At 40.1% G+C, this 23,176-nt stretch overlaps 1 protein-coding gene across 5 annotated transcripts in view; it reads right to left on the bottom strand.

Moving 5' to 3' along the window:
* The window catches only part of RABGAP1L (RAB GTPase activating protein 1 like), a 249,794-nt gene extending 226,982 nt beyond the window's left edge, over window positions 1-22,812 (bottom strand). For 3 of the 5 annotated variants that reach the window (XM_031049979.2, XM_031049981.2, XM_005150185.3), the window contains exons 1-3: window positions 22,629-22,812; window positions 20,909-21,000; window positions 3,634-3,801 (exon numbers count right to left, since the gene is read on the bottom strand). In XM_031049979.2, coding sequence (XP_030905839.1) covers window positions 3,634-3,768 — 135 coding nt within the window. In that variant the 5' untranslated portion in view covers window positions 3,769-3,801; window positions 20,909-21,000; window positions 22,629-22,812. Of the gene's footprint in view, window positions 1-3,633; window positions 3,802-20,908; window positions 21,001-21,898; window positions 21,981-22,628 lie in introns of all 5 variants that reach the window. The other 2 variants (XM_031049980.2, XM_005150184.4) reach the window with 2 other exon arrangements.
* Between the last annotated feature and the right edge of the window lie 364 nt (window positions 22,813-23,176).

Raw genomic sequence — 23,176 nt, 5'->3', positions numbered from 1 at the left:
GAAAGAAGAGGCTTATAAAAGGTGGAAACAAGGGCAGGTGGCCTGGGATGAATACAGGGATGCTGTCAGGGTAGTTAGGGACCAAGTTAGGAAAGCTAAGGCCCAATTAAAGCTAAGCTTGGCAAGGGATGTTAAAGATAATAGGAAGGGATTTTATAGGTATGTAGTGGCTAAAAAACAGACTAAGGACAATGTAGGCCCCCTCCGGAAGCTTTCGGGAGAACTGGCTACACGGGACTTGGAGAAGGCTGAGGTTCTGAATGGCTTCTTTGCCTCGGTCTTCACTGGCAAAGGCTCTGACTGCAGCACCCAAGTCTTGGAAGGCGGACACTGGGACTAGAAAACCTAGACCTTGGGCCCACTGTACATGAGGATCTGGTTCGAGACCATCTTAAGAACCTGAATGTACACAAGTCCATGGGACCTGATGAAATCCATCCGCGGGTCCTGAAGGAGCTGGCGAATGAAGTTGCAAAGCCACTGGCCATCATATTTGAAAAATCATGGCAGACAGGTGAAGTTCCTGATGACTGGAAAAAGGGAAATATAACCCCCATTTTCAAGAAGGGGAAAATGGATGACCCGGGGAATTACAGACCAGTCAGTCTCACCACTGTGCCTGGCAAAATCTGGGAGCAGATTCTCTTGGAAGGCATGATAGGGCACATGAAAAAGAGAAATGTGCTTGGTGACAGCCAGCACGGCTTTACTAGGGGAAAATCCTGCCTGACCAATTTGGTGGCCTTCTATGATGGGGCTACAAAAGTGACGGACAGGGGTGGAGCAGTTGACGTCATCTACCTGGACTTGTGCAAAGCGTTCGACACTGTCCCACACGACATCCTTGTCTCTAAATTGGAGTGTCATCAATTTGATAGGTGGGCCACTCGCTGGATAAAGAACTGGCTGGATGGTCGCACACAAAGAGTTGTGGTCAATGGTTCAATGTCTGGCTGGAGATCAGTAACGAGTGGTGTCCCTCAGGGATCGGTGTTAGGACCGGTCTCGTTTAATACCTTTGTCGCTGACATGGACAATGGAATTGAGTGTGCCCTCAGCAAGTTTGCTGATGACACCAAGCTGTGTGGTTCTGTTGATACGCTAGAGGGAAGGAATGCCATCCAGAGGGACATTGACACACTTGTGAGGTGGGCTGATGCCAACCTCATGAAGTTTAACCATGCCAAGTGCAAGGTCCTACACCTGGGTCGGAGCAATCCCAGGCACAGCTACAGGTTGGGCAAAAAGGAAATTCATGGTAGTCCTGCGGAGAAGGACTTGGGGGTGTTAGTCAATGAGAAAATGAACATGAGCCATCAGTGTGCACTCACAGCCCAGAACGCCTACCATATCCTGGGCTGCATCAGCAGGAGAGTGACCAGCAGGTCAAAGGAGGTGATCCTGCCCCTCTACTCTGATCTCATGAGACCTCACTTGGAGTATGGTGTGCAGTTCTGGTGTCCTCAACATAAAAAGGACATGGAACTGTTAGAACAAGTCCAGAGGAGGGCCATGAGGATGATCAGGGGACTGGAGCACCTCCCATATGAAGACAGGCTGAGAAAGTTGGGGCTGTTCAGCTTGGAGAAGAGAAGGCTGTGTGGAGACCTCATAGCAGCCTTCCAGTATCTGAAGGGGGCCTACAGGGATGCTGGGGAGGGACTATTCACTAGGGACTTGTCCTGGTTTGAGCAGTAGCAGTCATTTTTTCCTTCTTGGTAGCTGGTGCAGTGCTGTGTTTTGACTTTCGGGCTGAGAACGGTTGCTGATAGCAAATATGTTTTGAGTTACTGCTCGGGTGTTTGGTTTGTTCAAGGCCTTTTTCTAAGCTCATGCTCTGCCAGGGAGGAGGGGAGTCCGGGAGGAGGGAGAGATAGGGCGCCTGACCTGGGCTAGTCGGGGAGGTACTCCATACCACAGCACATCATGCTCAGGGAGGTAACGGGAAGTTGGCCGGATGGGGGGTTAGCTCTCTTCCAGGTTGGGCTCGTTTCGGCGGGTGGTATCGTATTCTCTCTCCTTGTTTATTTCATAGAATAATAGAATAGTTAGGATTGGAAAGGACCTCAAGATCATCTAGTTCCAACACCCCTGCCATGGGAAGGGACACCTCACACTAAACCATATCACCCAAGGCTTCATCCAACCTGGCCTTGAACACTGCCAGGGATGGAGCATTCACTACTTCCCTGGGCAACCCATTCCAGTACCTCACCACCCTAACAGTAAAGAATTTCTTCCTTATATCCAGTCTAAACCTCTGCTGTTTAAGTTTCAACCCGTTACCCCTTGTCCTATCACTACAGTCCCTAATGAATAGTCCCTCACCAGCATCCCTGTAGGCCCCCTTCAGATACTGGAAGGCTGCTATGAGTTCTCCACGCAGCCTTCTCTTCTCCAGGCTGAAGAGCCCCAAATTTCCTCTAACATTGACTTATTAGTGGTAGCAGTAGTGATTTGTGTTATACCTTAATTGCTGGATTGGTTTTATCTCAATCCGTGGGAGTTGTATTCCTCTGGTTCTCCTCTCCATCCCTCCGGGAGTGGGGAGGTGGGGGGGGGAAAAAAAGGGGTGTGTGGTACTGTGGGAGACTGAGGTGGGGTTTTAAACCATGACAGGACTGTAGTGATAGGACAAGGGGTAATGAGTTGAAACTTAAACAGGGGAAGTTTAGACTGGATATAAGGAAGAAATTCTTTACTGTTAGGGTGGTGAGGTGCTGGAATGGGTTGCCCAGGGAGGTTGTGAATGCTCCATCCCTGGCAGTGTTCAAGACCAGGTTGGATGAAGCCCTGGGTGATACGGCTTAGTGTGAGGTGTCCCTGCCCATGGCAGGGGGATTGGAACTAGATGATCCTGAGGTCCTTTCCAATCCTAACTATTCTATGATTCTGTGATTCTATCTCCAGCTCACTTGCCTCTTTCCCAACAATTACTAATGAAGCAGCTAGTGTTAAACACAGGCAGAAGTCACTGGCTGTAAATAACTGTCAGTTATGCGAAGACAAACTAAGTACTCATTGTGATTTCAAGGGGAACAGATTACTATTGTTCCAAGCAGACCAAAACCAGTCAATCAGCTACTGCAACTCAAGTGGGGAAATTTGTAACTAACCAATCAGCTGTCACCCGAATGCTAAATATTCTGCTAAGAGGTAGAAGAAAGCTTTTAGAAAAATATCTTAGTCATGCCTAAAGTAACACTAAGCAGGAAAACTAAATCAGGAAGTAAAAACCAAGACCGTCTGTAGTCTATTCGTATGTGGCCAAATTATGCGCTTTTAAGATAACAACATTTAGAGAAATCTGATCCCTACATAAAGAATCTTTCCCAAACTTTAATCTGAAGCTCATTCTTCAAAAAGAACTTTTTAGTCCTTTACGAATGTATAAAACCACAGAATATAATAAAGCTGACCCCTGAAGAATTTATTAAAAGAAAATGTGAACTGCCACTTTTGGACAGATTTGTTTCATCTGAGCAGTTAATTTCACTAGTAATAACCAAGGACAAACATTACAGTCTAAGAGCCTCCTCAGGCACACAGAAGTATCTTTAAATATTCAAAAGAAGTTGAATTTTGTCATCAATACACATCTTACTATGCATTTAAAATAAAGTAATAGTAAACCTTCAGCTGAGGTTTTTCATCTTCTCCAGCGGTATCCTCAGATTGCTGACGAACCAGGACAAATTCTTCATTAATTAATGTGGATACAGTTTCAGGAATCCTACTGTCTTTGCTAAATGATGTTTTGACTTCCATCTCAGCTCAGTATTCTCCTCCTGCCACAGGAACCTAACAAAGAAGGAAAAATACTAAATAAGCAGGCTTGAAGCTGTAAACAATATGTTAATAGGTATAATATGAAGTTATTGTGGAAACTTTATAAATGTATGATTCTATAGTCCTCAATCTCTGAAATCATTAGTATAAGAAATCTTTTTTCAGACAGTCTGTATGATTTTTAGGGTATATATTTAAAAATACTATGACTTAACACCAGCAGCTGTTATCTACGTGTATAGGTAACACATGAGAAGTTCATCTCAGAACTTTCACTTCCCCACTTCACATATGGCACAGGGGGAAACAAACTGCGACCGTCTGTCACCTTTCTAATGCTGGGAAGTGCCCAAAGGGTAGCTCAACCAAATGTCTATTTTCACTGGTGAACAAACACAGGTTTAGCTTCACATTGTCCTTCACAGCAGTACAATGCTGCAGAACTGTGCCATGCTTGCTTCTCAATTACAGTTTCAAGCCACCAAGTGATCATGAAAAGAATGCAAATTTAGGTCTAGCTACAGAGAACCACAAAAACAGAATTTAAGAAAAGCATGCATGCTCTTCACCATTCTGAACGGCATTACTTCACATGCTAGCCACAAAAGGCAGTTCAGCAACTCTTGACCAAAAAGAAAAAAACGTGAGAACTATAAAATATTCTTGTATTGAAAGCACTCTATCACTTTTGAAACTACAGTCAGCAAGCTTTTGGTCTTTCAAAGACTTAACTTGTAGTAACTATTTATACAGGCAACACTACAAGAAGATCTTCCCTCTCCCAAACTTAGCCACAATTTTATCTATCAACCAGTGAGGGTATTACTCACAGAAATCCCAGAATAACTCAAATTTTGGGGATAACTGACTTGTATAGCATTAAAAACTTCTTAGAAGATTCACATTATAAAACAGCACTGAACAACAGCTATAGTATTCACAGAATGACTACAAATTCAGATTAGCCATTTAGCACTCTGCCTTTCATATCTCCAGACTAAGCATGTTGTAAACAATTTATTAACTCCATGTATTTTTTAACAATTATCATGTTAAAATGTTTCTGAAGAGCTTGTGTACTACTTGCAATAAACAGCAAATCTAGCTCAAAATGAACATTAATTTCAAAGTAAAACCTCTAAATAAAAGTGAATGCCCGCTATTACAGAACTCTTTGAAGGCAGTCAGAAGACATTAAATTATGCCCCTCAAATACTGCATACCCCAAGTTATCATTACCTCTGCAGTTACACCACCACTGGAGAACACAGCAGAGGATGATGGGCAGTCACATTAGGAGCAAATATCTAGTCTACTCAAAACCTCTCTCCCAGCCTATACCTACTATTGCTGGACTTATAGAATATGACAAAAATGAAACCCCATCACTACTTCTAATATGTTTGCAGAAAGGAGGGATCCCAAGTTACCCTATTTTGACAGTCTTCAGTGGTTTAGTCTATCCAAGTTTATTTTTATTCTTATTTATAGGAGAATAACACAGTAACTCCAATATAAAATGGTTCTATTATATTAATTGTCAAAAGACAAACGCAAACTGCTAATATTAGATTATGAGTTCTTTCTGCAGCAAAGTACAAACTCACAGGCACACTGTTAACTAGGAAAAGTTTTTTGTAGCAGTGTTTTAATAATAAAAACAGGGAAAATGTAGCATGTGTAAAGCCAGAGAAATTTATGATAATGCAGCTAGAAAAGTATAATGTGGTCAATGGGGCAGAGTCTAGCTGGAGGTCTGTGACTACTGGAGTCCCTCAGGGGTCAGTGTTGGGACCAGTGCTGTTTAATATTTTCATCAACCACCTGGATGAGGAAACCTAGTGTACCCTCAGCAAGTTCGCTGATGACACTAAACTGGGAGGAGTGGCTGACACACCAGAAGGCTGTGTTGCCATTCAGCAAGACCTGGACAGGCTGCAGAGTTGGGCAGGGAGAAACTTGATGAAATTCAACAAGGGCAAGTGTAGAGTCTTGCATCTGGGGAAGAACAACCCCATGTACAGGTTGGGGGTTGACCTGCTGGAAAGGAGTGAACGGGAAAGGGACCTGGGGGTCCTGGTGGATAGGAGGATGACCATGAGCCAGCAATGTGCCCTTGTGGCCAAGAAGGCAAATGGCATCCTAGGGTGCATTAGAAAGGGTGTGGTTAGTAGGGCAAGAGGTTCTCCTCCCCCTCTACTCTGCCTTGGTGAGGCCGCATCTGGAATATTGCGTCCAGTTCTGGGCCCCCCAGTTCAAAAAGGACAGGGAATTGCTTGAAAGAGTCCAGCACAGAGCCACAAAGATGATTAAGGGAGTGGGACACATCCCTTATGAGGAGAGGCTGAGGGAGCTGGGTCTCTTTAGCTTGGAGAAGAGGAGACTGAGGGGTGACCTCCTCAGTGTTTACAAATATGTAAAGGGTGGGTGTCAGGATGATGGAGCTAGGCTTTTTTCAGTGATACCCAGTGGTAGGACAAGGGGCAATGGGTGTAAACTGGAGCATAGGAGGTTCCACATTAACATCAGGATGAACTTCTTTACTGTAAGAGTGACAGAGCACTGGAACAGGTTGCCCAGGGAGGTTGTGGAGTCTCCTACATCGGAGATATTCAAGGCCCACCTGGACAAGTTCCTGTGTGATGTACTCTAGGTTACCCTGCTCTTGAGGGGGGGGGGAGGGGTGGGTTGGACTAGATGATCTTTCGAGGTCCCTTCCAATCCTTGGGATTCTGTGATTCTGTGAAAGTATTTTTTCTTCCCTATCTGGAAAAAGGTAACTTAAGAAAATTAATTCTTCCTAAATTTTAATCTGGAGGACAAAGGAAACGTTATAAAAATTAGATGACTGCAAGGAGCTTCTTATTCAGATCATATATTTAAAAGTGTACCATACACATTATTGCAATTACATTTGAGTTGCAAGGCCTTTAATTTCTGTGAGGGTGCACTCCAAGCTTGTCTTTACAATCAGTATAAACTACCACATCCAGTGCAGACACATACTTTTTTCCACACACAACTACGTTACCTTAATTACTACCCCAGAACCCCTAATTTCAGCCTTTCATTATATCCTACTCCAACCTGCCATTGGTGCTATTCATGTGAATGCCCTCTACCCCATTGCAGTCCAAAAGCCACATTAGTTTCAGTTTAGTAGCAAAACATGAACACAAACAGGTCAGTCATTCAGGAAATAAATGCCTCAATGATGAGAATGCAGTTCTACACCATTTAGCTCACATATAGTTAGAAGAACAAGTCTACAAACTGCTCAGGCTGTCTGTTAAGACAACCCCTTGATGTCCATGCCATAGAACCTGCCATGTGACTAATTATTAGTGACGTATTCATGGAAAAGGTGTGGACTAAAAATGAAAATCCCAGAGTGAACACACTATCCATTTCCTCTCCCATCTAGTCACAAGCTATTTAGAAAGCAAAAGCTTTATACACAATATTTTATGATCAGACTTTTACTAAAAATAGTTTTTAATGCCAGAAACAAACTAAGTATCAAAAATCATGATCAAGTAATTTTCAAATTAAACAACTTGAGTAAAATTCATGTCAGAGTTTAGGAATGTAACTGTGAGTCTCATGAATCTCATCAAGATTTATATTACTGTTAGTAGTAAGCTACTTAGAGGGAAAAAGTTCCTATTTTAATGTTATAAAGGCACAAAACCTAATCTTCAGCTAAGCACTTCTGAGGAAAAGCAGTAAAGGAATCAAAAACCTATCTGAAAGAATTATGCATTAAGGTTATTTGGGGAAGGAAAGGACATCTGAAGGGGTTCTTTTATTCTTTAGGAACAAGAAGAGACAAACATGCATTCTGGACTTTCCAGCCACCTCCAGCCAGTAGATGGTTCTGTGATTTCCCTTCTGTCAATACCATTAGTCCTACTGAGGACTTACTCTTTTTTTACTCGTTATTGAGTTATACACTTGAACTCCTCCTTTTCCTACAATCAGTAGAAAACAAAGAACCGCATCACCTATCAGACACATACAAAATCTAAAGCAGACCCTTACTACTATACTAAGTCTCATAGTGTTTTTTGTTGTCATTCCTGATGAAAAGCTGAAAAAAGTTATGAAAGTAATAATTTATTCTTGACTGTATTAGTCAAGAACATATAGGCAGTTGTAGTCTGCAATCACACCTGCAATCAGTTAAGCACTAAAGTTAGCAGCAGACAATCCAGAAGCTGAATGCTGTCTCAGAATACTAATCAAGTTTAGCATTTGCTTTATCAGTTTAAAGTTACTGTGAGAGCAGTATCCAGCAGTGAGGGGCTGACAGGACCAGAAAAGTCAACAAACATCTGCTTTTGCATGAGGTCCAGCAGCTTTAGCGTAATCTGCTACTGCATCTTATTTCCAAATGAACAAGTGTGGCCAAGGTGTGTTCTGCTGTTCTGACAATAATGCTACAAGAACTGAAACCTAAGACCAGAAACCTTCCCACACCACCAGAGCCAAGAGTCGTAACTACTCTTCCAACAGCATCTTCAGAAAGATGACAACAAATTTGTGCTTTGAAAGTTCTCTTCACAGTAAGAAATACTGGGAAGTATGTGCTACTACTGCAAGGAAGTAATTTCTGCAGAAGTATCTTGAACGATCATGCTCTTTACTATAGAGAAGACTATTTTTCATCCATGCTTTAATGAACAATACCACACACACAGGGAAAAAAAATCAGAAACCCAACAACTAATACATAGGAGGAAATTTTTCTAAACTCAGCTAAATAAAACCTGGTGTGATAAAAGGATTAAAATTTTAAGAGTAACAATTTTAGAAAAGGTTTTCTGACCGTGTTTTCAGACCAGAGGATTTTGGAAATACAAAATAATCAATCAAACCTAGTTTTAAAAAGGGGTGGTAGTGGGTCCAGAAAAGTATCTCAAGCTGTAGGGATACTACAATGACTGAAGAAAAGTTGGTTTTCCTTGTGAGCTTTATTGTGTAGTTTTGGTCAAGGCACCTAATCTCTCCGCTGTGCTTCTAATTTTCAGTGTTTTGTTGAAATATACAAAGTCCTGTATAACGGCTAACCAAGGCATACTACCTGGAACATAGGTGTTTTGGGGCCAAACACTGGAACTTACTTCCCATCTGCATAGTACTAAACTATAACAGGCCCAAACCTAGCAGCTTGCCCACTTCATGCCAGAAAGGCATCAGATGTTCACTGTAGCTCCCTTTATTAAATAGCCTAAGTGGCTGAAGAGCAAGAGAAGCCAAACAGCAGCAATCCTGGAAGACCCAGATGGATTCAGCACTGAATCAAAGTAAGGGACACAGGACAGAAATGCTTATGATTTCTTTCCTGCCTAACACTTGCATGTATTTCATATTGAATTTAGACTTGCAAAAGCACATCACATACAGAAAGACAAATACCTAGGTAGTGTCATGGGATTTCTGGGCAGAGTAGCTCAGGACAGGGCACTGCTGGCAACACATAGTCACTGTAACAGAAGAATAAGAACGAAGGTAGAGCTACTGACTTTCCAAAAGGAGGCTGCTTTGCAGACCTGATTCAAAAACTTCCTCATCAGACTGGTCCCCAAAAGTAAATGCCAATGAAACAGCTACCAGACATTTTGGGGTTTTACTTTCAGTTTCTGTCCAACAAATATTTCAAAGTTATGGCTCAGCTTCACTGTTGGGAAGGGTGGGAGGAAGAGATACCCATCTGTTTCAGCATTACAGCTAACAAAACAAAACAAAAAAAAAAGACCAAAACCAAAAACACACAAAAAAAATTTGATAAAATAGAAAGCAATGAAAAGACAACAAGCAAGCAAGATAAAGCTTGATCTATTTTCACTAAGCAGCAAGAAACATTATCTTTAAAAGAAGCTTTCTGCCTGCTTTCAAGGCTGCAATCAAGAGCAAGCTAGTTCATAATATTTTTTAATCAAACAAAAATCAGGTCTTGTATTAAAGACAGGCTTTCAAAGCCAAATTGTTCCCCTGATGATCTCAAACCCCAAATAAGATACTGGGAAGTAAGTCCTACCTGTTTTCAGAACTAAGGTTCCTCAAGAGAATCTCTGGGACCTTTCTGAGGAGGAAGCTACGCTGAGGTTCATCTTCTGTTAAGAAATGTCTGATATACAAATGTACACCAAAAAGTGTGGTCAGTTCTTTTTCAGCTACACAATATAATGCATGACAGCAAAAGGAGAATTAAGCTAGCTGAACTTGAAATCACAGATTCTAGGCAACTCAGATTTCTGGCTTACTGAAGCAATGTAGTTAAGTTCTAACTTGCCACTGAGGGAACAGGCAAGTAGACAGACACTGACACACACATATATAACTGAATGTCTCAACCACGGCATCCTACTTTCAAGAAATGTGTCAAAACTATGTGTTGCTATAGCTCTCGCCCTGTGAGCTTGCTAACTCTAATGTGGCATACAAAGCTCTCACCCGTATGGGCCTGTTAACATTATGAGGCATACCTTCCTCAGAAAGCTAACAAATGCTTCAAACATACACAGTTTTACCTTTTCAATGTTTAGTCACTGAAAGACTATACTACCACACAAAATTCCTTATTATATAGTATGTTGATGCAATACAGCTCTTCCCTAAAACCCTTTTCTCTACTGATTGAATGCAGAAGAAAATCCTAGATGTGAGATTTAAACAAATTGATTTTATGACAACAGTAGCACTATAATTTTATCCTTAATCTCAATTTCTTTTCATGTAATCTTTATATAAAAAGCTACGCCCCTCATTCACACTACTATTTTATTAGCCATAAATTATTTCCTAGTGTCTTATCTCTAGCAGTGAGACTACGTAAAGCACATACAGGAAAAACAAAATAAAGCAAACATTCACTCAGCGGTTTCCCAAGATTAAAATCAACCTAATGCAGAGAAAAGACTTCTGATCCCCAGTATTTCAATACATGTACATGCATGTATATAAAAATTATTATGATTTTCAGAATAGCAATGATTAAGAGCAAAAGTCTTTCCAACAAACCTCAAATCAATCTCAAAACAAACAAAAAGCCAAACACCACCACTCCATACACACACAACCAGAAAGTAACCACACAGCTTATTTTGTCAACACTGTCTCTGTGAAAGCAAATCTCTACTATGTAGGCAACAGCAAATAATTAGTCTGTTCATGACGGCAAACTGTTTTTAATTGTTGTACTGGGTGCCTAGATACAGAGGTTTTGCAGGCTGTTTTTACACATCAGTCTTATAACCAAGGAATAACAATGTAAGGAAAACAGAATTAAGAGAACTACATAAACAAGAAAATGTATGTTTTTCTTCAAAAACATACTATATCCACATCTTCTCAAATAAATTCTAATTAGCACCTTTTTAAACACATCCCATTACAAATACTGAAACATTTATTTTATAATAAAAAGAGATAAAACTTTCCTGACTTGAATCTCTGGATTACACATAAGTCACTGAACCACTTACACATTACAAAGATTCATAGTTTGAGTCACTCCGGGAAAAATACTGCATTTGTTTATTTTAACTTTAAGATTATCAGAGTGAAGAACCCTTCCAGAGGAATGGTTGGTACTTAATAGGTTGGTACTAATGTGGCTGGAGCATGACTCAGGCAAGGAAGCAGCTGACATTTACAGCCAGAGAAGCACCATCTTTCCTCTTGAGCAGATATCATCACTGCAAGTCAAAGGCATGAAGGAAGATAAAAAGCAAATTCATCTTCCAAACACAAACTCACTGAACTGAACCCCTAAAATTTATGTAATGGGTGGAAGAAGTACCAGGAACATCTGATTAAATATCAGTCCAGATAAGCAAAAGAATATCAGGTACAGCTTGAGCAAATGAGAGTCATGTAGGACAAACTACACCCTAGACAAAATAGAGTTAAAAATTAAAAATAAGCTTAAGCACAGTAGCTCATCCTGCCTCAAGGAAAAGGCAAACTGTAAATAAAGCAACTCTAGTATACCATCACACCTAAGATTCTTGAGCCAGTAATTAATTTTTAACTTTGGAAAAAATGAAGCAGCAACAAAGACTATACAATTTTTCATAGTTGCAGTATCACAAACTTGGGTTTCCTTTGGCCTTTTTTTTTTCATTGCTACATGATGCTTGAAGGCAGCATTCAAATTGAAACCAAACACCAGGTGATTTACTGAACTGTATGGCCACTTGCTAAAAAATGTCATGACCTATATTCCAGAGCAAAACAGTAGCACAGCTGCTACTAACAATTGTTTCAGATTCTTTTATTCCTTACTAGTAAAAATAATAGTGTTAGTCTAATTTAGCCAAGGGAACAACCTCTCTCCATTAAAAATATTAAATATTTCAACCAGGTATTTTCTCCACAAGCTATTATTTCGAGTAAGAATTACATGATGTAAAGCCAAAAGAGACCATATGGAACAGCAGTATGATACAATGCCGTAGTGTTCCTGGGTGCCAATCTTTCCCCCTGCCAAACAAGTGCCTTTAAAAATGTCACTTCCAACACCAGTGAAACACACAAGAAATTTTGATTCATTGCCTGCCACCGACTACCTGCAGAGTTAGTAAAATCCTTGCTCCCCAAAGCCAGAATTTTAAGTTATGACAACTGTTATCTTAAGATTTGCAATATGTATCTTTCAGAATATTAGGTTTTGCAGATTTAACTTCAAATCACGTTTCATTCTTAACCACAGAAGCTACCATTATACTACCAACCACATACACTGAGATTGCTATTTCTCAAAAAACTCTTAAACTGTAGTCAGTCCAGCACTGCACTGCGGCATGGACACTATTTCATGCTCTCTTCTAATCTCATTTTCTTTCGATACTTCTCTTAATCTTAAATTTTTTATTCTAGCAGCTACTAAAGGCAATTGTGAGTTGTACATTAATAACCACATCATACCTTTTTTTATTATTAAGTTACAGATTTTCAAAAACTGTAAGGACTATGAGTTTGGCTTTAGCAGCTATCTAGACTTATACTGGTTTTGTATCAAAAATGTGCAATTTAGTGCATGCAGTATTAGGAAGACAAACATTTCCTTTATAATATGAAACAATACCAAGCTTCTTGTTAAATATTTCCACATACTTTATACACTCAATACACTTACATTTACTTCCTTGAAACAGCTGACAAGTACATTTCAAAGTATTAAAGAAAAGCTTCATAAAAAGGCAACTTTAAGCAATGATTACAAGAAAAAGTTTTTCAATAGATAAATTAATCTGGGGCTGCCAAAGAAAGTTTCTGGTTTGTTTTTGCCTCTTCTAGCAATTAAATCTGTTTAGTAGAATTGTTTTAAAGGGCAATTCTATGTTAAAAACATCACAACAAAGAGACTTTTTAGACCCTTCTTATAGTGAAACTACCACTGGTCTTAAAGAAAATCGAGGGGTTTTTTTAAATAAACTTAGCCTTTTGCCCAGATCACCATTATCTAGATCTTACGCATCTCATTTATTAAATTGAATTCCTGTCATTGGGTATTGCTGGTGCAAGCCTCAGGCTAATCTAGAGCAGTCAATTAGGAAAAAAGAAAGAAAAAAAAAAAAGAAATTGCAGAATATGCACTTGCTGGGGAATAGGTAACTAAAATAATACAATAGAGTGGCTTATGTCATCACCAAGCATAACTGAAAAAGCCTGCAAAAAGCTAGGACATTAATTCCCTTGACTGAATTTTCTCATCCAACCACAAAGAAAACCAGTATTTGTCTAGTGAGACAGGCTCTCCAGAGTAGCTTGAATTTTAAGTGTTATATTTCCAACTTGATAATTATCAAATTCACCTGCTTGTATAAAACAGTCAAAAAACTGTACCTGCAATTCTATGCTTTTTTTTTTTTAAATCACAGCTGGTCCCTTAAAGTTTAAGAGTTTCAAGACAACTTCCCAAATATGAGCATGCTGTACATTAAATGCAGACATGAAAGCTTACTATGAGTATTTACATACTAAATACTTCCACAAAGTATTTTTACCTCTGAAACAAAGGGAGGAAGCTACCAGCTGCTACTCTAAAAATATAAAATTCGCAAAAATATGAAGAAGTGTGAAAGGTCAGGCATGTTCTATTAAGTCATTATTATATAAGCACACCCTTTTCACAACAGTATTTTCAGCCTATTACCTTGGTCTCCACTGAGGGAGAATATTGAATGGTGAGGTCCCTAAACACCATTCAAGCTACCAAATGACAAACACACAGTTGAGAGACTACAATTAACATAAGCGTGACAACCTCACAGCCAAAGTGTTAGAATGGGTAATGTTGGCACCACTGCCAACAAAACCATAGATACAAGTAAAGCATTTGCAATACAAGGAATTCAAACACAGAGTGCAGTCTAGAAGAGCACCAGCATTTCACCAATATCTAAGTCAAAAGCTGTCTTCAATAAGTTCAACAAAGCACCAAGCCCTAACTGTGCAAAAACAGACAATGGCTGCTCAGAAGCCCCAGCAAAATAGATTACATTAGTTGTACATCTGCACAGTTTAAGAATGTGATCTTATTATGGCACCTCTTTTAAATTTTCTGGAAAATGTAACCAATAACAAATCTACTTTTCCATGCCCCATCGTAAGACCTGAGTCACTCACTTACTACTAGAAAGAACAAAGAACAGAATCACACAGGCCAGGAAGAGAAACTGGGAGGGCCTGCTGAAACAAGGATCACTTGTATTTGTATTATTATACTTTTTGATTTCTCTGGTTACTATCGAAAGGTAGATACTAAACTACTCTTCCCTCTGGCCCTTTTTTGGTCAGTCAGACTTTCTGATGTGTCAATATGATGAAATAGAAGAAGAATTAGATAAGGGAAGCTGTAAGGGTCAAAGGCAAATAAGCAGTCACAACAACTATGGGGAACATTCACCTTCACGTTAACTCTTCTGGGGCTTAACAAAGTATTTACATGGACATTTTGATTAACTCTTTCCCCTATCCCCTCACACTTTTTATATACCCCTATAGCAATAAACACCAACAATTAGCATTTAAACCCATGAAAAAATCATTTACTGACTTCTCTGTGTCCTTAGTCATTTTCATTCCTTACCCTTGTTTCCTCAAAATTGTTTAAGTTACCTCCAAGAAGAAATCTAGCCAGCAGTTCCCAATTTCTTAGAAATTTATACTGCCAACACTAATTAGTAACAAATAGGGTGAAGTGTAACAGGAATAAAAATACCTTTTTATGACATAAATGTACCTCTATGAGCAAATGTAAACTGTGTACATGAATAGGAAGGACTCATATTTCCAAGGGCTAGTCTTCATTGCATCACTTGATCTGAATTCCAATTCAAGTTTTACTGCAAAACAAACTGCTAGCACACACAAAATGCTCTCCAACTCCACTGCTGTTATGCACTCCAATGCCCACAAACACTTAAATTCAAGATGAAATTTTTGATACTTGCAAACTACAGATACTCCAGTCATGCCTTGAAGTTGAAGATGGTAAAGAACTGCCTAAAAAAGCTTTAGCTCTTCACACCTTCCTTCTCTGCTAAGTTTGCACAAGTATCTGGGCAGCCACACACTGAAAAGGACTGGACAGCTTAAGTGACAACTAAACCGAGAGAAAGCAGGATTAGAGCATTTCTTCAGCCAGTTCAACATTGACTACACAAGCACCTATGTTAGCACAGTAATACACAGACCACAGGGAAAAACCAAGCAGCTAAGACTGGGAACAGTTATTGCTTATGCAGCACTGCCACCAAGAAGTTACTTGCAAGAGTTCTCTTCAAAATAACAGGAAATAATGAAAGTATACACCAGTGGAACAAAATAAAACAAATGGTTCACAGAATGGAAAAGAAAATACATCCTTTTTCTGTCACATGTATTTCAGACGGCTCAGTTTAAATCATACAATCTAGTATTGTTTCTCAGTAACACAAAAAAAATTAATTAGGCTCCCAAGGAAAAAAAAGCATATCAGTTTGCAGCACTTAAACTCTTAAAAAGTTTTCTTATAAAGGGAAATACACCAGGACCTTAGTTCAGTACAAAGAAATAAAACCAAAGTTATTTGCAAGCTTATTTTAAAAGTTTAGCCAGTCATTGACTTTGTCCATATACTTCTAAATTAAAATTCTGGATCTTGTATTTTGTATCTAAAAGCACACATGCAAATATAATGCATTAGATTTTTATTTGCATTTTATTTTCACACTTATTTGCCTGCAAAAGCTAGAGAACTGAAAAGGCATTGCAGAGCTTTTGTACCAAGTTAAAATTCTGGGAAGGGAATAAAGAGTTAACAACAAGGAGAAAAAAAAAACAACATACACACTTTTTTTGTTATAACATATCTGTGAGAAATATAAATATGTATATACCATATGCTTGCTCAATACACAAACATAGGTATTGGAACAAATCTTTGGATCTCAGCAAAATCATTTAGTTTAACTTCAGGTAAAAGAAGAAAAAAAAGAAGGAAACAATAGTTTGCATACACAATAGAAGCACAAATTAGAAATATCTTACTTATTATACTGACATAGTAAATAACTAGACTAGATCTCTGCAAAGTGCAGTAATGAAGTCAAAATATCTAAATTTAATTACTTTGAACTGTTTTCCACTGGAGAAATTTCTGAAAGTGCACACTGCTATAGAATTTATAATCAAACCGTTCAAAAATACCTGGAAACATGTCACTAATACGGCACAATAAGGCCATAAAACTACATAAATGATTGCACTGAATAAAAAAAGTACTGTATATTTCAATGCAACTACTTTTTACATAACATACTGGAGGCAGAGGAGGCCAAGGAGGGAGATGCATTTCTAGTTAAGATAGAAATCAATTTACAAACAAAGGATCTAATTCCCTAAATAATACTTTGGTCATAAAAGGTAAATTACTGAATCTGACTCCTTACATTAGAAGGATTACTACTGAGTTTCCTAACAAGTACTGAGGAAGGACTTCATGGTCACTTACATTAACATTCATTTCATTCCTCACCCATGCCACTGACTTACTACATGATGTCAAACAAGCTACTTCACTTCTAAGGCCAACTGTAACACGGAAATCATCCTCACCAAATTAGCAAATAGCCTTCAAGATTTACTCTCAGATTTTTAGTCACTGATTGAAATCCTGTATTGATAATTTACTGCTTCTTAAAAATACCTTTCACTTTTATTTTTTCTGCCCTTTAAACTTTTCTTTCTTATTCAGAAATCATAAGGAATATATTACAAATTTGAGCAATTAAGACAGGGGGTTGTCCACCATCAGTAGTAATGAACTTCACTCATCCAGAGTTTGACAACAGCCTTACGTAAAATGAAAAAAAAATCACATTTGAGAGACAAATGGTCAGACAGCACTTTTACCATTAACTGCTCTAGTTATTGAGCATTGTTTTTCATGGAACTGTAACTCCATTCAAATATCTTTCTACTACATTGGGAACCAACTCGGAACCCCCAACCATGCTAAAAAACATGTTTCTGGTCCAAACGGACACCCAAAGACCTGCTCAGACAGAAAAGCTAGACCAGTGACTGACATACCTGAGTCCAAAACCAAGGTGTCATCTTGGTACTGCTAAATCAACAAAAGAACATCAGCACAAAACACAACACTTATACCAGTTAACATACTGAAGCAACACCAAGCACATGCAGAGGGTTTAAACCAACTAAGAACTTTGTTTCTAAACTGTTTGCACAGGCTGTAACTCAAGAACTCTCTTCCTTTTCTTGAATAACTGAGAGACACAAAACTCCTGAGAGGCTGAAGGAATGCATGTAATAATGGACCGCCCACTACTCATTTAAAATGGCTCAGTTTCTAAAATTTTGGTTTATTCCAATGATTTCTAAAATGGATTTATGCACTGACAGAAAAACATAATATTAATTCCACTTGAAAGAGCTTCTGTACAGACTGTATTACATTAAATATTTATACAGCGATCCTGCTGCTAAATACCACTATCTCTTTTTCATCTACAATGCATGAAAAGAGGAATGGCATACACTGAAGTTATAAATTTCTACCTAATAACTTTAGTTATGGGGAAATTTATATATATATATATGTATCTATATATATATCTAAGAGGTGTGGGTCATTTTTCGCATTGTTTTGTCCCCTTGACACCACAGTCCAGGCTGGACACTAACCAGATAAAAAGTGACCTTTGCAGAAAAGTACCTGGATATCCCAGTAGGTAAAAGGCTGAAAATGAGATGGCAGTGTACCATCACAGCAAAGGAGGCCAAGCACACCCTGGGCTATTTAGCAGGAGTCTAGCCAGCTGGTCCAGGGAAGTAACCATCCCCTCTATTCAGCACCTGTGAGACCACATTTGGAGCACTGTGTCCAGTTTTGGGCTCCCTGGTACAAACAGACACTGACACACTGCAACATGCCCAGAGGAGACCACTGAGCTGGCCAGGTGGCAGGAGCACATGATATACAATGAGAGGGTGACAAAACTGAGCTTGCATAGCCTGCAAAAAAAAGAAAAAAAAAAAAAGCTCAGAGCAATCCATATTGCTGTCTACAATTATCTAATTGGAAGAGTGCAGAAAAGACACAGATGGACTCTGATGGATGGTGCACAGTAACAGGTCAAGAAGCCACAGACAACTTGGAAAGTCAAGTCCACTTCGCTTAAGGTGAGGAGGTGAGGTTTTTATTGGGGGGCATCATTATGAAAGTAATCAAACAAAGAAACAGGTTACCCAAAAAGTTTTTAAGGGCTGAAACAACCTTTAATAAATCGCTCTTACTTTAAATTAAGCATGGAGATGGATTATATGACCTCCAGAAGTCTCTTCCAACCTAAATGATGCTATTTCACTAATGTATTATTTCACCTGCCTAGGATTCTATTTTATAAACTTCAATTCAGTAATTTTTGCATCAAGTTTATTAATTCTAATTATAGATTTAAAAATGTCAGTTGTCCTGTACATACAGGAAGCACAAATCCAATGTGGTATACAAAAATGCTAACATCTTTTACCTACTTGTCCTTAGAACTTCTTCCCTTCATACCACAATGCTTCCCCCACAACCAGGAAACATAGGTTTTCAGCATCAAAATGACTTTGCACTTTCAAGCTTACTAAAAAAAAAAAAAAACAAAACAACAACAACAAAACAACAAAAAACCCACACAAAACCATGCCTTCTTTTATAACCTGACTGGGGTTTCAGGGATGATGACAGTAGGAACATATAGCACTGTAATGCACCTCACTTTGTGGCAAAACCTATTTTTTCCTCTGTCCACTTAAAATCAGTAGAATCATCTTTGTCCATGCTATTCCTTCCAAAGAGAACAAATGTTCCACTAAGGAAACAATATGGCAGAGGTTTTCCACAAGGGCCTTACTCATCTTTCAGAGCAGTCTATTTAACTAAGCAGGTTTTGGAAACCTTTTTTTAAACTACTTATTTATGTACTGTTTATAAACAGTCACACCCAACAAACTAATTCACACCCAACAAACTATTTTTTCTCTTTCAGCTTCACAAAGTCCACTCTTGGAACACTTCTGCTACCAAAATCAAGTACATACCTTAGAAGACACCAAGGTATTTTCTAATAATTTACACATTCGTTTTGTGTCTTTTTGAATTTAAGAATACAGAAAAAGGTGAAATAAAGCAATCTTTTCAAGTATGTCAGCTTTGCTTGTGAACCAGGACTCCATCAAAAACAAAAGATTCCCTCCAGCAAGCTGGCATACAATAATGGTTCCTTTAATAGCTGTACCAGTATAACAGAGTAAGATCGAACCCAGAACAAACTGTCAAACATATGAATTTCAAAAAACGCCTTATGAAATATACCTGAAAACATCTTCATCTCCGTTAAATGGACACCTCTATGAAGTTCAGTGTTAATACTCAAAATGTGCATTTTAATTTTCAATTAGAAAAGTCAAGATTAAAATTCATGGGAAGAAACCAAGAGCCGTAACAGGAAAGATTAGTACAGGTAGTGGTCAAAAGAGGAAACAAACATTCAGTGTTGCACTCTGACACTTTTCTGCACCCATTTGTTTTAGAGTGCTGCTGCACTTGATACCAAGATCAAAAGTGCTAACGTATCAGTCCATTGGGTACATAAAATGGGTATAATCTAATGACAAATTAATCTAGACTGTAAATCAGAAGGTATGTAATTACTAAGGTCAGTCAAGTTTGAAATAGCCTTCCAATTACAGCAAAGGTGATAACAATATACAGCTGATTATTTTAAAATTAAAGCTGATTAAATTTTAAAAAGTCCCTATCTAACAATGTCCAGCTCGCTTCTTGAAATTAATGGATCAACAAAAAGTTTACAAAGAAAGGATATGCAGAAGAAAACCACAGCTACTTCTGTGGACACACAGAATTAAAACAGAGAGAGAGGAAGCTCTTACAGGGCAGCAGTCAATTCAATGTTGCTGAAAGTAAAAAGAATCATAGAATAGTTTGGGTTGGGAGGGACCTTAAAGATCATAGAACCACTAGACCAGGTTGCTCCAAGCCCTATTAAACCTGGCCCTAAACACTTCCAGGGATGGACCATCCACAACTTTTCTGAGCAACCTGCTCAGTGTCTCACCACTCTCATAGTTTCTTCCTTATATCTAATATAAATCTGTCCTTTTTCAGTTTAAAGCGATTACAAATGACACCATGGCTTCATAATCATTTTAAGCCAGTACTGAGCAGAAAAAGTTCCTGCCACCGTTACTATGATTTGCTACCTTCACAACAAGTGGCATAAGCCAATCAAGACCACAGGGTAGCTTCTTTTAGCAGTAGTGCCTTCTTGTACTAACTTACTTACTATAAAACCATGACCCCCAATAAATGCATCACCCACCACAACATGTGTGATTGTACCAGAACTGCTGTTAGCCTTCCTCCCTACCAGCACACTTCTTCCTCCTTGATGTTCTAAAAAGTAACTGGGGGGAGGAGGGGAGGGAAGGGAGATAGAAAGGGGAGGAAGGAAAAAAAAAAAACAAAAACCCAAGAAGAAACAACAGGGGAAAAAAAAGTACCACTTTTTGACCAGATAAGTTCTTTACTTACTTTCTGGCTATGGAAGTCCCATTGACAACACAAAGGAAGGAGCAGCCACAACTCAGACTGTCTTCAAATGCTTGGGAGTATGCATCAGGAACCTGGTTTCCACAGAAAACCACATTAATGCCCTCAATCTTTTTGCAATCCCCTTACTAACATTACCAAATCTTAATCTGCTAATCAATTCTTAAATGACTGAATGCTATTTTTAACCAAGCAATACCTTTCACTATAACCATCTTAAAGAAAACACCTCGGAGTACTTCCAATAATGTTCCTATTCAACTTCCATTCTTCCAACTCCCGAGGCAATTTGTGCTTACTGTATGTAACTATATTTTTAGTCCCTTTAAACTGCAAACTAACCCCTTAATTGGTACCATTAATATCATCTAACCCACATAAATGCTACTGGTTGCTATCCTACCTAAAACCTAGACACAAGCATAACTTACAGGACTAACCTTACACCCCCAATAAACCTTTATAAGATCTGGAGCTTGAGTGACAGGCTTGAGTTTGATGGGCACTCCAGATTTTGACCTGTATCACAGAGATTTGATCAAATAAAATCACAGTACCTTTCTTGAATTTAAAGGGATAAGAAGCTGTTGCATGTATCATCACCAAAATCTCTCTGGAAACAGAAAGGACAGGTCCCTTCTGCTAGGTTGAAAAGTCACCAACATGGTTGTGAGGCTACAGCTTAACAGTAAAAGGGAAACGCAACACTTCTCTAATCCAGCTGCTTCTTACTTGTTGCTAGATTTGTTTCCATTTTAAAGAAAAACTGACATTTTAAATCTTTTTTCTTTCCTCTCACAAAAGAATGGATGCATACAGCTATGAACCACGTTAAGCTGATTTACAGTGCTATGAAAAACTGTTTTAATAACACAGTTTTTAAAGAGTGACAGCAAGAGCAAAGTACATGCCACACTTGAGAAACTTAAAAGGAGCAGAGCTGTCAAGTGCATTTTATTCAGAGTGCCGTACCTCCTTCAGATAGTTTCAGCAGGTTTTGAAGTACTCTAAAGCCAAAGATTTTTATACCAGGTCAAGGTTGGGAAGGGCCTAACTGTGAAAATGGGTTAAAAAAAAAAAAAGAAAAAAATGACACAACAACAAGACGTAGATGCATTTGAGCCTTGCGAACACAGACTAGGACAGTAGTTTGCTAGTTTGGGCTCTTGGGAAGTGACTTCACTTTTCCTAAGGAGAAGGAGGAAGGAAGGTAGACGCTTCCACCACGTTCTCCCTTCCCTCATCACGAAAACAACTTGATTTTTTTAAATCCTCCACTTTGCTCCAGCTTCATTCCTCCCGAGGCATCATTATCCCAGCGTTCAGCCGCGCGCAGAGAACATCAACCCCCCAACACAAACCCAAGAAAACACGAAGAAGCGGCACTACCCTCCAAACAGCCACACACCTCGTGCCCCCTCCTTCCTCCTCCGCCACCGTAACGGGGGCCGGGGCCAGCAGCAGGCAGCTCCCGGGGCAGCACAGCCAGCCCGGAGGCAGCGGCCGTGCCGGCAGGGCCCGCCGGAGAAGGAAGCCACCTCAGGTCACTGGGCACTGTCATCCTGTGACGCGGGGGGGGCAGGCGCCCTTCTTCCCCTGCCTGCTCTCCTGAGGGAGCAACGACGCTTCTGCTTCCACTCTCACGAGACCCCCACCGCCTCGCCCTAACGAGGGAGGCCCGCAGCAATATCCCCCTTCTCACCAATGGCAGCCGAGCCTTTCTCTCCGCTCTGCCGCCGCCTCCAGTCCGGCCGCTGCCCGGCTCAACCGCCAATTCTCTGCGCAGCGGAGGGGCAAGCCAAGCAAGAAAGGCTCGGCGGGCCGCGCAGCCGCCTCAGGGCTGGGCCACCGCCGTCCACATTCCGGCGGCGGGTGGATGGCGGAGCGGGCGGGGGCGCGTGCGCGCACCTCTCCCCTCCCACCACTGACACGGCGCTAGCGCCGGCACCGAGGGCGGCCGGGTGGAGCACGGGGTGCCACCGGCCGTTAGCCGCCCCCGCCGCTCGCTTCGAGTCCGTTGTTCGGGACGGCGGGTTCTGGTGGCCGAGAGGAACGCGGTGTGCGAGCTGCCCCCCGTTGGGCTGCCTCGGGGGCCGGCCTGCGCCGGGACTACGGCCGTGCTGAGGGTGCTCGGTTTGGCCGCCGAGGCTCGAAGTCGGTCCTAAGTTCAGCGTGGTTTCGTGCGAGTGCCGCCTTCAGGAAATTCTGCCCTTTACAAGATCGGGCTCGCAGAAAGGCTGGCGCCGAAAA

This window comes from Melopsittacus undulatus, chromosome 6 (genome assembly GCF_012275295.1).
Source record: "Melopsittacus undulatus isolate bMelUnd1 chromosome 6, bMelUnd1.mat.Z, whole genome shotgun sequence".
In the NCBI taxonomy this organism is placed as follows: domain Eukaryota; kingdom Metazoa; phylum Chordata; class Aves; order Psittaciformes; family Psittaculidae; genus Melopsittacus; species Melopsittacus undulatus.
Note: the sequence above shows the minus strand (reverse complement) of the source record. Positions and strands in the feature narration are given on the sequence as shown.